This window comes from Tamandua tetradactyla, chromosome X, assembly GCF_023851605.1.
Source record: "Tamandua tetradactyla isolate mTamTet1 chromosome X, mTamTet1.pri, whole genome shotgun sequence".
Classification (NCBI taxonomy): Eukaryota; Metazoa; Chordata; class Mammalia; order Pilosa; family Myrmecophagidae; genus Tamandua; species Tamandua tetradactyla.
Window position 1 is genome coordinate 123,922,799 of NC_135353.1, and position 15,431 is coordinate 123,938,229.

Here is a 15,431-nt window from a genome sequence, read left to right on the forward strand (position 1 = left end):
TTGGTGGGCAGTGCATGGTCCCAGAAATGAACCCATGCACTCTTTTTGATATAAAAGCTATAGACTCCATTATGTGGATGGACAACAATTTATTTAGCAGGTACCCTTTTGATGAGACATTTAAGAGTTTTATAATTTGTTTTTGTAGATCTCATGAGGTAGATTGGAATAAGTGGGCAGCAGCCACAGAGTTCAGAGCTGAGGGTTGTAAATATCTCTGAATTTTAGTTCAGATTCTGTTAAAAACAAAAGCAAAAAGAAAAAAAATCAGGTGTATTTGGAAAAGAACCAAATGCAATTCGTTGAAAGTGTTAATGAAGATTAATCTTCTGTCAGGCTCCTTCAGTTTTGATCAGGTAGAACAGAGGTCTGGTAGTTTCTTGGTTAGTGTCACAGGATAATAATGTTCTGCAACAAAATATGAATCATGCTAGATTCATGCCAGGAGGTCATACAGAGAAAGTCTCCTTTGGAAGATCAAGAAAACTCATTGTGAGAATGGTGTGGGGAGAGGAAAAACTATCAAACAAAAACATCTCTGCAGTAGGGGTTAGAGACTCCTATGTTACAGCTGTGGGACCTTAATCGCTCATCTGTGAAAGAAATGTTTACTAGTTGGGAGGCTGTGTATGAGTTAGCTATAGGGATATTCTTGATGGTCTAGGGAAGCCATCTTTGGTTTCTCAAAAAGATAGTTTATTTCAGTCAGTAATCTTTGAATTTAAATGAATTCTTAAATAGGTTTTATTTTCTTTAGTTAAAAAACAAAAAACAACCATAGATTTTAACTGAGGTAAATACAAGGTCTGTTTAATTCATTTGTTTTACCAAGTGTTCCTAAACCTGTACCTCTTCACTTGTGTGTGTTTTTATATATTTACATGTAAAACTCAGCCTTCCTTAGTAATTAGAGTAATTAGAGCAGAAGATTTAGTTGCTGTTGTGTATTCCAGTTTCATGGTTCTCTCAGATAACTGTAGCTAGTACATTTGTTTATTTGCATTTTGCTTATCTTCAGAGCTTCCAGGAAGTTAGATTCTGTAGTATGCACAAAAACAAGGTATTAACCTTGTACCTTTGCTGTTGTGTTTTATGTTGCTATGACTTATCACCAGGGAGCAACCTCAACACCTTCACTGGCTCCCTTCCATCTTTAATATGGGCATATGGGCCCAGGGTAAGGAGGGTAAGGTTTTATAAGTCTATAAAAACGAGATTTATTATCTAATAAGATTCTAGGTATGATGGTGAAGATTACTGGGGGTAGGGTTAGGGCATCTCCTCTATCTGAGGACTTTGACTACAAATACAGACTTCCTCTTTTGGTTCATTGTGAGGACCCTATGATTGTACGGTTTAGTTCTTAAGTTAGCTCTGGTAATAATGGGCTTAGAACAGTGAAGAAATAATGAATTATATAAGCAGGTATTGATTTGGGAAAAGGATTACCATCTGTAAGTGACTTGTTTGGTTTCCTTCTCTGGATTCCTATATTATTACAAGTGTTGAAGAGCCGTAGAATCATCTTTTTTATGTAAAACTCCATCAGAAAACAACTGCGTAACCAACTAGTGAAAAAAGAATAAAGAAGCAGCAATATAAGTTGCGTGTAAATGTGATTGAAAGGGGAAGTTTAGAGTCATGTTTGTCACCAGAAAGAAAGATAGAGGTAAAAACTTGGGATTATATAATACAGTGAATCTTGTGATGGACGATAACTGTGATGAAATATACAAATATAAAAAAAATATTAAAAAGTTCTTTCATGGACTAGAACAAATGTACCACACTATTACAAGGAGTTAATAATAGAGTGCTGTATGGGAAAAATGTACCTATTTAAAAACTATGGACTATAGGTAACAGTACTACCTTAATATTCTTTCATCAATAGTAACAAATGTACCAAACTAATACTAGTGGCCAGTATTAAGGGGGAAAAAGGGTATAGGATGTTTGGTTTTTTTTTTTTTAGTAATGAAAATGTTCTAAAATTGATTGTGGTGATGAATGCACAGCTATGTGATCATACTGTGAGCCATTGATTGTATGGTGTGTTAATATACTCAATAGAATTGCATTAAAAAAAAAGTAGTACAGTGTTTCATAGAGAGCCCTGAGCAGCCTCAATGCTGCCAGCCTCATTGCTGTCAAAACTGGAGTAACCACAGCTGTTGCTACTGTCTCCAGTCACCATCACAGCAACCATGAACAGTGAAGCTGTGACCCAGTAGCTACTGCCACCCCATCCAGAGCATTGCCAACACCCAGCCTGGCCTGAGGGGGCAAACAGGTTAGCACAATGAAAGTTTTTAGAACACTGAAATGGTTCAATGTAAGAAACACATATGGTTTCATCAACAAGAATGACACCAAACAAGATGTGTTTGTAACCTCTCTGCTCCTCCCCATTCAACAGACAGCCACATCTTTTCATGCAGTGCCAGCTACATCTCTGAGACACAATGGTGAAGGCCAGAATAAATGGATTTGGCCATATTGAGTACCTGGTCACCAGGACTGCTGTAAACTCCAGCAAAGTGCAGGTTATTGCTATCAATGACCCCTTCATTGACCTCACCTACATGTTCCACATGTTCCACTATGGTTCCACCCATGGTAAGTTCAAAGGCATCATTAAGGCTGAGAATGGGAAGCTTGTCATCAGTGGGAATCCCACTGCTATCTTCCAGGAGTGAGTTCCCCTCAGTATCAAATGGGGTGATGCTGGTGCTGTATGTGTTGTGGAGTCCACTGATGTCTTCATGACCCAGGAGAAAGCTGGGGCTCACTTGAAGGGTGGTGCCAAAAGAGTCATCATCTCTGCCCGTTTGGCTGATTCCCCCATATTTGTGATGGGCATGAACCATGAGAAGTGTGACAGCTCCCTCAAGATTGTCAGCAATGCTTCTTGCACCACCAACTGCCTGGACTCCTGGCTGAGTTCATTCATGACAACTTTGGCATCTTGAAGGGACTTATGACCACAGTCACCCATGCAGAAGCCAGTGGGTGGCCCCTCCAGGAAAATGTGACATGATGGCTGTAGGGCTGCACAGAACATCATCCCTTTATCTACTGGCACTGCCAAAATGGTGGGCAAGCTGAATGGGAATCCCACTGGAATGGCCTTCCTTGTCTCCAACCCCAATGTGTCCAACGTGAATCTGACCTGTTGACTGGAGAAAGTGACTAAACACAATGACATCAAGAAAGTGATGAAGCAGTCATCGGAGGACCCCCTAAAGGGCATCCTGGGCTACACCGAGGACCATATTATCTCCTGCAACTTTAACAGTGATATTCACGCTTCCATTTTTGATTCTGGAGCTGGCATTGCCCTCAGTGACCACTTTGTTAAGCTCATTTCCCTGTATGACCATGAATTTGGCTGCACCAACAGAGTGGTAGACCTTATGGTTCCCATGGCCTCCAAGGAGTAAGAGCCCCCTGGACCATCAACCCCAGAAAAAGCATGAGAGAAAGAGAAAGACATTCATCTCCTGTGGAGTCCTAATCCCAGCTCAGTTCCCCCAAACTGAGAATTGCCCATCTTCCACAATTTCCATCCCAGACCCCCTGAGGAAGGGAAAGGACTGAATAACCTTACTTTGTCATGTACCATCAATAAGGTACACCCAGAAAAAAAAAGTTGTATTTGTACACCAGACTAGCCATAAAGAAGAATAACCCATGGGAACTACCTCCACAGTATAGGGAATTGAGAGATTGTGGAGTTTGATGTTGTTGAAGGAGAGAAAGGGTACCGAGGCAGCAAATGTTGCGGGGGGGGGGGGGGGGGGTGTAGTTCCAGTGCAAGGCAGTAAGTATGCAGCAAGTTATAACCATTATAGACATTATTGATGCCTGGGGTCCTCTGCACAGTTACCAGTGGAATTATCAGAATAGTGAGAATGGGGAAAAGAAGGTAAGATCAGAGTTTGCCCCTAAATGCCGGGCCCAATACCACACAGGTGCACAGTGGTTCCCACATTACCACGTGTAGTAACTATGGGGTGCTGACCATCAGTATTCTAACCCTCCTGTCTAAGGAGAAGTGATGGGGGGTGCTGATAGCCAGAGTGCAGGAGAATAAGGTAGAATATGTATCAGGGTTATAGACCAATGAAGAGAATTAGGAAAATCAAATAGATTGAGACCCAAGATTGGCAGTCATTTCCATGTAGGTACTGCTGCAGCTTCAATTATACCAGTACAGATGCCCAGAAAACCTAAACCATCAGCTGAGAATGTGTCTACTCTCAAGGCTCAGCAGGAGGGGCTGAGTAAATATCAGCTTACTATCCCTACCATCATCTGATTTAGTCATCTAAATAATATGAAATTCCAGCAGTACAAAATGAACAAAAGATTGACACTGAAGACCTTAAGCACTTGGTTTTTTTCCACTTGATCAAATAACTATAATTGTTTGCATTATGAAATTTTAAAATTTATTTTTACCTAAAGATATTTCTTTTTGGTAATGACAAACCTTTGTTTGATTTTTGCAAAGTCTGGCTTATTTATATATACTTTTAAAGGTTTTCAAATTGTTTCATGGGTGGTCAAATTGAGATGATTAAAAACTTCATTTTTGATTTGTAAGAAAATTTTACAACTCTATTTTTCACAAAAGTCAATAAACTTCAAGTACCTGTTATTAAAGATCTTAATAATACAGCAATAAAGACACAGATTTTGGCTTAAAGAACTATATTTTTCAGATTTTTATATATTATTTGCTATTCCACATTTTTGTCTTGTCTTGGTGATGAGACATTATAGAACATTATACATAGCATATAGTAAACATTGTTCTTTCTTTTTCTCATGTAACTTTCTCCATTAATAGTAAAATGAGATGGGGGGAGCATTTTGTCATTCTGTCTTTTAAAATTGCTTAGAACAGAATTGACTTTAGAGAGAGGGCTGACATTTTTCTCCTACAAGAGAATTGTAGAAAGTGTCTGGTGGTCATTTCTGTTTTTTCACATTTCACTCACTTTTATTTGGATATGTCTGACTCAGGCCCAGGACCAGGGGAGTAACACTCCTTCCTCACCCACGGAATTGAATGCTTATGTACTGTTTTGCTGTTATCTTTCCCTAATAGGAAATTCCTATTAAGAACTGAATGAGGCTTTTAAAATTTTCCAACTGATTATTTTTGCTGTGTCATAACCATGGCCCCAAGAAGCCAGCTGTACAGTCCCTCAATCATGATTGCTAAAATTTTCATTGCTGTGTTTAGCTCTCTAAAGGATGTAATGACTTTTAGTCAAGGCTTGAAATGACCTAAGTAAAAGCGTTTCATTTTTTCTCTTCTATTGGTATGTGGCTAAGCAACTTGCATTTGTAGCAACTACAAGTTTCAGCAACCTGGTCCTTTTTGGCAGATGGCAGCAGTACTGGCTTGAGAGATCCTACTGGTGAAAATTAAAGAGCTCAGCACTTCTGCTTTGTGCTGTCCTTGGCAGAAAAAGCTTTGCTTCTTATCATCCTGTCTTTGTCCACGAAAAGGCTGAGAATTGAGGCATAATCAGTTGATAAAAGTGCTGAGAGTGCCAAAATAACCTCCAAAGGTGCTGTCCCACCTTGTCTTCCTGATGATGGTTGAAGGAGCTTAAATTAAACCAAAATGAATGGATGCCAACTGTTTCTGAAGGGCAGTGAGTGGTTCCTAAAATACATACCCAATAACTGGCCTCTAAGATTACTTCTGAGTTTCTTAGTTGTTGAAAATCAATCATGACATTATTTCCATACTCTGTTTATCCTTCCACAGGCCTAATGATTTTTTCACTGTTTCAGGTCTCATCGTTGGAGTGATCCTGAGGTACAGTACCCCTTCCACCAGTGGCCATGACAAGTCACTTAGCTGCACTCAGGAAGACAGAGCCTTCAGCACCTTATTAGTGAACGTCAGTGGGAAGTTCTTCGAATACACCCTGAAAGGAGAGATCAGCCCTGGCAAGATCAACAGTGTCGAGCAGAATGACATGCTGAGGAAGGTGAGCTGGGGACACTTAGCCATCATTGTCCTGACATGGGTTTTTATTTCCTGACTGTCTCAAACTTGTGGAGAGAAATTATTTCAAGTTCTGGGAATATCAGTAACATTCTTGACTCTCAGTTTTGCAAGGAAACTTTTGGGCTGTGATAAGGAGAAGCCAGCAGATTTGAACCATTGCCTTTCAGCTTTGTGACCTTGTTGGGCTTTTGGGATCAGTAGCTGAGGTGGGCCACTGATTGTGCCATGGGTTTGTACATCCCCACTCAGCTCATCTCTCCAACCCCCATCTCTTCTTTACTATGTCTGTTATCTTCGTTGTGATTTAAAGATGCGATTGTTTCTTAAAATAACGTTGATTTCACTTTTATCTTAGTTATTCAGTATTTGGAGGTATAATTCTTAGCTTATCATGGTTCTTTTGCTGTAGTCTACAAATATTTATTGGATGCCCACTCTCATTGGTGATTGATGCTAAAGGTTTAATGAATCTTCAGGGTAAGAAGTTCTTGTTGTCTTACAACTTGAACCCAAACATTTTTCATTTGATGCTGGAGATAGCAAAAAAAAAAAAAAAAAAAAAATCTGTGGTAGAAAAGGATGATATATTTCCGTATGTGGGTAATTTCCAGGATAAGCAAGAAATCTGTATTTATTGGCATACATTCCATTCATTACCTTATTAATCAGAGTTTATCAGCAGAAAGGCTTCTGCATAGTGGTCTGGGGGATCCAGGTTATAGGGAGCTCCTTTTAATAGAGAACAGGCTAATGTGGTGAACTTTATAGTCAACGGAAGATACTTTCAAAATTAAATTATTGTTGCTTTTAGAACTTATCCTTATTGGTAAAGGAAATTAGTCTCAACCTGGAGCATTAAGTATAACCATGTTCTCTGTGCTCCTCATGGCAATACTGGTGCATTCTTAGCCCTCATGCCCTCAACCCTTTAGAAGAATGCATAGGATTTCCATAATCATTGGTAAAATGCAGCTGAGAATGATACACAGTGTAAATACCATGCTAATGACTGTTTTGAAATGGCAAATTGAGCCCTTCATACTGGATGTGATGGGGGAAAGGAAAAAGATCCCAACTGATTTCCATCTTTTACATCATAATAGAAAATGAGGCTAAGTTTTACTCTTATCATCTTTACAAAAATGTTTATTTAAATCCCCTTTCTTTAAAATTTTGTAATATAAACAAAGGTGAGAGAACAAATAAGTCCAAGATTATCATTGTTAGTTAAGGGGAGAAGAGGCTTGTCAAGGCAGCTTGGTTGGTAAGAACATTGGACTAAGTGTCAGAACATCCTCATGTTAGTTCATACATTACTGGGTCACTTCCAACAAGTGCTCTTTGTGCCCAGCTGTCTTAATATTGGTTGGATATTGTCCAAGGCTCCTTCTCATTCTGAAATTCCCTGCTTTGCAGACTTCTTTTGTCTTCAGTAAGAAGACAAAATAAAACATGATCTGAGGGAACTATTCAGCTTTCAATTAGGCAGATTAACATTTCCGGTTTCTTTTTACAAAAGTAAACTTCACTTTTAATAATTAGAATGAAGATTAAAAAAAGATTAATTGGAATTAAAACCAGTTAATCTGCCAGTATGAATGAGGTCTTTAAAAAGCTTTGCAGGTTGAAAAATGCTTAATTCTTTTCTGGATATGGTAGGACTTTACTGTCTGACAGTATCAGAGTGATTTCCCTGTATGAAATCTGCAGGTAATCTAATTCCCCTTAGAGTTGCTGAATTTGTATTGATGCTCAGGAAGCCGCTAGTATCCCTTGTAACTTTGATCTAGGCCACATCAACTGTCAGAGGAGTCTGGTCACTTAAAAGAGGATTAAACTCAGGGGAGGGCAGTGCAATGGTGGCTCAGTGGCAGAATTCTCCCCTGCCATGTCAGAGACCTGGGTTCGATTCCTGGAGCTTTCCCATGTAAAAAAAAAAATTCAGGGGAGCTATGGCTATAAATGATTCTGTGGAAGGATCCAGGAAATAAATAGAAAGTTATGTCTTCATCTTTTGTTGCAGTTGAGCCTTTTAAAAAGTTTGATAAAAATCTAAATGTTTTTATTTCTTGTTTATGAAGTTTGGCCAGAACCTTCTGTGAGTTCTTAAAATTGCAGTCATCTGTTGTGTCTTAATATGTATTAGAATAAAACATCACAATCAGAAGTCGGGAGTGCTATAGGGAGAACATGTCAGTCCACAGGGAAGGTTGTACTGTGGGTTCTGTCATGTGATGAGTCCATGATTTTCCACATTTATGTATTTGCTCTAAATGGTCAAATTTGAGAATGACCTAAAATATTAAGCAAATATTATGGCAGTAATTGGTATATTGCCTTTTTTTCTTTTTAAATTTTTAGGTAACATTTGATCCAGAGGTGTTTTTCAATATTCTGCTTCCTCCAATTATTTTCCACGCTGGATACAGTTTAAAGAAGGTAAGAGTTTTATGCCAGTATTTCTTAAAGCATGTGAATCCATGTGTTAATTTACCTACCCAATTTTCTAGTTCTTTTGGCTTCTTCCATATTACTTATCACTGTGTTCCACACCTACTCAGAGACTATAGTTGATACATCATGAGTGATTCACTGCTGTTTTAAAATCTCATCTCTCATACATTGCTGGTGGAAATGTAAAATGGCATGGCCACTCTGGAAACAGTTGGTAGTTTTCATAAAACTAAGCATAAAGTTACCAAACAACCCAGCTATTACACTCATGTTCACATAAAATTTTCACACCATAAACCTGGATATGATTGTACATAGCAGCTTTATTTGTAATAAGCAAAAACTGGAAACAACCAAATTATCCTACAGTAGGTGAATGGTTAAACAAACTGTGGTACATCTGTATCGTGGAATACTACTCAGCCATAAAAATGAACAGGCTATTGATAGACACAGCAATTTAGAGGAATCTCAAAAGCATTACAATGAATGGAAAAAGCCAATATCAGATGGTCATATACTGTATGATTTCATTAATACAACGTTCTCAAAGTGATAAGATTATAGGAATGGGGAATAAACAAGCAATGGCCAGGGGTTAGACACAGCAGGGGATGGGAATTTATGTGACTAGAGAAATCTCTGTGGTGATGGGATAGTTCTGTATCTTGATTGTGGTGGTGGTATGTGATAAAATAACATAGAACTATGCACATGCATTGTACCAGTGTCAGATTTTTGGTTTCAATATTGTGCTATAATTACATAAGATAAAACCATAGAGGGAAACTGGGTGAAGAGCACACAGAGACTCTCTGTATTGTCTTTTCATTTTCTGTGAATCTCTAATTATTCCAAAATTAGAAGTTTAAAAATATCTTATTTTCATCATTGAGGGTCATTGTGCTTGTCAGCAAAATTTTACCTAATCCTCTACTTTACAAATAGTGCAAGTTGGGTGGGCCATGGTGGCTCAGCAGGCAAGAATGCTTGCCTGCCATGCCAGAGGACCTGGGTTCGATTCCCGGTGTCTGCCCACGTTAAAACAAAAACAAAAACAAAAACAAAACAAATAGTGCAGGTAGCTGTCCCTTACCCCGACTGTGAGGGTATTGTGTGAAAATTTAGCTTCCAAAGGGCCTCCCTCAGATGACAGCCATGGAACTTGTTTCAGTTCTCTTTATACATGAGGACTAAAGGAAACGTAGAGAAGAGAGATCTTGGCTACCCACAAAACCCAACAACATTCTTATGAACTAGAGAATGCCCTCCACATTGATATACCTCTATCTAGACCAATCAAGAAAGAAAGAAGAAAGATACAAATTACTTATATCAGTAATGAAAGAGGGCAACACCACTACAGACCCTTCAGACATTAAAAAAATGCTAAGGGAATGTTACAGATAACTTTATACCAATATATTTGACGATCCAGGCAAAATGGACAAATTTGCTGGAAGCACAAATTTTCAAAACTGACCTGGGAAGAAATAGAAAACTTGAATAATCCTATGTTAATGAAAGAAATTGAGTTCATAATTAAAACTTTCCCATAAGCCCAAATGACTTCACTGGTGATTCCTAGCAAGATTTAAGGGAGAAAAAAATATCAATCCTACATAAGCTTTTTCAGAAAATAAAGGAAGGAGCACTTGAAAACTCATTTTATGAGAGGTTGTGCACCCAACAGTGTGGCTTTTCTGTCAAAGCAACTCTGTAACTTTAAAAAGGTTTTTAAAACTATTTCCAATCAATATAAATATAGTTACAGTTTATGGAGCATCTGATTTGTATTAAGAACTTTACATACATTCTTTGTTTCTAGTTTTACATACATTATTTCTAATCACAAAAACTGTAAGAAAGTGATAGTGGTTGGAGAATTTCTCAGTCCCTCCTCTCAGTTTCTAACTCACTGGACACAAGGAACTAACAGGCAATTGAATGATCAATTTTATGACTCAGAGTCCCTATTAACCTATGCTGGAGGAGGTAGCTTAGACCTGAGGCTGTAATGAGGCTCCATACTACCTATTTATGAATTGAAGACAGGTGTCCTTTATTGTGAGGTCAGTTACAGGTAGTAGTCTCTCTGGAATAGAGAGATCCCAGAAGTTGCTGAGCTGGCCAAAGGCTGCCTAGTTTTGTTCACTGCATGGAAGCTAGATATATGAAAACAATCCCCCACCTTACACAAGAGGGTCAAGACTGCAAGTCAGAGTCAAGTCAGTTTCTTCTTTCAGAGGCCAGGTGACCCTACATTACCACATCACTTTCAGGGAAATGGAATAGAAGTCCTCTCTCCAGGGTGGATACTTGAGGAACAGGAGGTTGTATGCTTATGCATACCACCCAACACTCACTTGTGCACTCACAAACACATAGAGAGTGTCTCGTGTTTACTGATGATACAGCTGAACTCATAATGATTAATGTGTGTGAGGTTATGGGTATGGGACTGAGTCAAGATCATGCCCTGTCTGTCAACTCCAGTACTCAAGGTTGTTCCTTTGGGATTCATTGCCTCTGGGTTTAGGTTTGCTGTACAAAAAAAAGAGGTACTCTTTCCCTGACTAATATGTGGCGTTGTCAAAGATATCTGACTATGTATGTCAGTTGTTGACACCTATCAGATAGATGGTTATTATGAGTATAGATAATTTGATTCTTTATCTAAATGGAAAATCTGGGAACTTGTCTTCAGATCAAATGGGTGATGAAAAATTTGGTGTTTAAAACCATTTATCTTAATGTATAATCAAGATGATAGCTGCTTTAAAATGAAACTAAATCATAGGTTGTGAAAGAAAGTCACTCTAATGGTTGAAAAGCACCCTAATTTGCACTCTGATTCATGCAGTCTTCCCTCTGTCAGCCCTATTTTCTCAGAAGAAAAATAAATAACAGACTTTGCTAGTTCCCAATTTAAGTTGTTTTTGAAATGCTAGCTTTCAGGTACCAGCTGTTGATTTAGTCCATTTCCTTTCTAAATAGTCCATATACAATCACTTAAATAGTTGGTTCTTGCATGGCTGTCAACTCTGATTAAAGCTGTTCTCAATTAAAGGAGTAATAAATATTTCACCATTTAATTGCTGGTATATAAACATATAGTCAGAGAGTTTGACTTATTCACATATAGCCGTCATGCAGGTATGAGCTTTTTTTCTGACTTGAATAATTTATCATAGGAATTAGTTTTAATTTTGTTTCACCACATGTTTTGCTTCCAGGGCATTGGTAAGGAAAATTCAACTGTAGGAACCTTAATTTTTGGTGAGATTCCCCACCAGACTCAAACATACACACACACACACACACGTATGCACATTGTAACTTGTTAAAAATTATCAGTGAGGAATGATGAAGAGATGGTTTCCCAAGGAATAGAAATGTAAAGCATGGAATGGTGCAACAGGAAATTTGGATGCCAGGTGGATTTTCACTGAAAGCAAGTCTTCTTGTCACAATCTGTCTTGGGCTTAGATTCTTGAATGCTTTACCATGGTATGTCATCTGTAACTGTGAGAGAGAAAAGTAAGGGAGACTCTGAACTACTCATACCTATATTGTGGCCAAATAAGAATAGGATGAAAGCTAGAGGATTCCACTTAACTCCTACTGTCCTTTCTTCCCCAAAAGGTTGTGGTGAAAATCCAGTTGCTGGGTAGAATGGCAACTTATACAGCGAGAGTACAATGTTCTTTGGTTAGGAGACCTGCTTTCCAGGTCTAATGCTGTAGTTTGGTGGATGTGTGATCAGGCAAGCGAGGTCACACCTTTGAACCTTAGATTTCTCTCATATAAAATGATTCAAGTAACATCTTCATGATGGGGTTCTTGTGAAGATTGCATGGGCTAATACATGTGTAGGTACTTTGTAAACTGTGAAATACATATTTAAGTACTAGTTGTAATAATTCACAAATAAGCGATGTTATATCTTTTTTAGGTACAATAAAATTTCGGTTGACATCAGCATGCATGAATGGGGGATGGGTGATTGTGTGTATGTGTGACTTTGAAATATATTATGAATGTATTTTTGGTGGCAGGTTTCTATTTCTACTTTTTGGCTTTGGCTAATATCATGAATATGAATATATTAAATATATTCAAACTAATCATGGGAATAGTTACCCAAAGGAAAGCTGAGTGGCAACAGAAAGCACTTCTGGGATTAGAATTTATTCCTGGATAATTCAATGACCTTATATCCTTCCTTGATACGTTCCAACCCTCCCTGATTTAAGCACTTCAAAGTTTCTAAAGGGAAGTAGGTTCACAGTTGTTGATTTTCTTTGAAATCTGATTAATTTTTTTTGAAATATTGGTGAATAAATACATTAGCATAGAAAAACTGCCCTCCCCATGAAGATGGCACAGTGAGAAGCTTCAGGGCTCAGTCACCCCCGCAGAAGCTTCAAACAAACACCAAGAACTGGAAGAAATATATTTCCCAAAGCTCTAGCAAAAGAATTACAGTAATAGGACAATCGCTGAATCAATAAAAAGGCCACTTAAAAAACAGTAGGGGAAGGTGGCCAAATAGCTTGAGATTAGTCCTGCTCCACTGAAAAGTTAGAGAAGGGACAGGAGGGCAACTGAGGCTACAATTTGGGAGTGTGGCTGACCTGGGAGAGCCTTCTGCACCACATGGGCCTGCCCTGGTTGCAGAGGCCGAGGAACTAAGAGGTAGAAAGCTGTACCCTGGCACAGAGACGTGGAGTTGTGGAGCCTGCGGGAGTGCATGGACAGGAGCCGGGGACTAGAAAGTAAGCCAGGCCAGTTCCTTGGGCACACTACCCTCACCAGCGCAGCCCCGTGACCAGTGACTCATCCCACACCTCAGGCACTCAAACCTGGTCACCCACTCCCATTCCCCACACTCTAGGGACCCCCACCCCACCAGCCCCCAATATACCTGCCCCACACCCATACCCCAAGTGCAGCCCAACCCACCACTCCTGCACCCCTCCCGAGTACTACCTCCCCCTCCCTGTTACCTGCAGGTTGTTGCCAGTGCATAAATGCTACAGGCACTAACCTCCATACCTAGGCTACCCCTGCCACCCTGCCCATAGTGTCACACTGCCTTACCCTACCCCCCCCCCCCCCGAGCTCTGCACATCAGTTTACAGCACTCCTGGGCCCACGCTTGTGCACAGGCCCACAATCACATCATGCAGCTCTGGGAACCTCAGTTTACAGCAGTCCTATAACTGCGCATGCACACGGCCCTCAGCCACACTTCCCAGCTCTGAAAAAGTGCTGACCTATGCAGCCAGGTCACATCTGCCCCCAGTCCATGAAGGCATAACACTGACCTGCTGCCACAGATCTACACATGTGCACAAAGGGTCCCATGCCTTACACCAGCACATACAAGGGTTACACCCCCCAGAATGGTGTACCTACACAGCTACATCCTCCCTGGCTGCTGGGCGTCCATGTTCACAAGCATCAGCTTAACATCCTCAACCTGCGCCTATACCTCCCCTGAAACAAATCACTGCATTGAGTGCCCCACCCCATACCCTGCTCCCTGCTGTACATCCATACCATAAACACAAGGCCTTAGACTACTAACAGAAATCAACTCCCAAAGTAAATCAATCAAGATATTTCCATGCCATGAAGACAGCAGAATATCACTAAGCACATCACAATGCAGACAGATATAGCCCTGTGTAATGACCAAATTAAAACACAAGAGGAGACACCAACATTGGAACAACTAATCAAAGATGTTCATACAACTCTACTTAATAAGTGGGATAGCAAATGATATAAAGGAGATCAAGAAGACAGTAGAAGAGCATAAAGAGGAATTTGACAGAATAAATAGAAAAATAGCAGGAATCACAGAGATTAAAGACTCTGTTGACCAAATAAAAAACATACTAGAGGTACACAACACCAGATTTGAAGACAGAAGAAAGAATAAGTGATATAGAGGACAGGATAATTGACTTTGAAGACTCAAAACAGCAAATGGCAAAAAAGATGGAAAAACTTGAATTGGATCTCAGGGAAATGATAGACAAAACAAGACACACAAATATAAGAATCATTGGTGTTCCAGAAGGAAAAGAGAGGATTAAAGGGCTATGAAGGGTAGTTGAGGATATAATGGGGAAAAACTGCCCAGCGCTCATAAAGTACACAAATACACAAGCCAAAGAAGCCTGACAGACTCCAAACAGAATAAATTCAAACAGGCATTCCCCAAGACACATAATAACCAGTCTGTCAAATGCTGAAGAGAAGCAGAAAATTCTGAAAGCGGCAAGAGGAAAACAATCTACTACATACAAGGGAAACCAAATAAGACTGAGTTCAGACTACTCAACTAGTACCCTGGAGGTGAGAAGGCAGGGGTATGATATATTCAAGATCGAAAGAGAAAGGCTTCCAGCCAGGAATTCTGGACCCAGATACATTGTCCTTCAAAATTGAGGGACAGATTAAAGTTTTCACAGACAAAGAAGTCCTGAAAGAATTTGTCAACCTGCCCTCCAAGAAATGCTAAAATGAGTTCTGCTGGCTGAAAAAAGACAGGAGAGGGAAGTCTGGAGGAGGGCACAGAATTGAAGAGTACCACCAAGGGTAATTTAAAGAAAACAAAGAGAAAGAGGGAAAATAATATAGAGATCTGACAAATAAAATAAAAAAGAAGATGGTGGAATCAAGAAATGCCTTTTCAGTAATAACTTTGAATGTTAATGGACTAAACTTACCAATTAAAAGCGCAAGATTGGCAGAATGGATTAAGAAACATAATCCAGCTATATGTTGCTTACAAGAGACTCATTTTAGACACAAGGATACAAATAGATTGAAAGTGGAAGGAAGGAAAAAGATTTTACACGCAAGTTGTAACCAAAAGAAAACAGGAGTAGCTACACTAATATTGAACAAAACAGACTTTAAATGTAAG

The 15,431-nt window shown here is 39.3% G+C and overlaps 1 protein-coding gene across 1 annotated transcript in view; it reads left to right on the forward strand.

The window, feature by feature from the left end:
• SLC9A7 (solute carrier family 9 member A7) overlaps window positions 1–15,431 on the forward strand; it is a 182,921-nt gene that overhangs the window by 89,108 nt on the left and 78,382 nt on the right. The window contains exons 2-3 of the mRNA XM_077145215.1: window positions 5,815–6,014; window positions 8,396–8,473. Coding sequence (XP_077001330.1) covers window positions 5,815–6,014; window positions 8,396–8,473 — 278 coding nt within the window. The remainder of the gene's footprint in view (window positions 1–5,814; window positions 6,015–8,395; window positions 8,474–15,431) is intronic.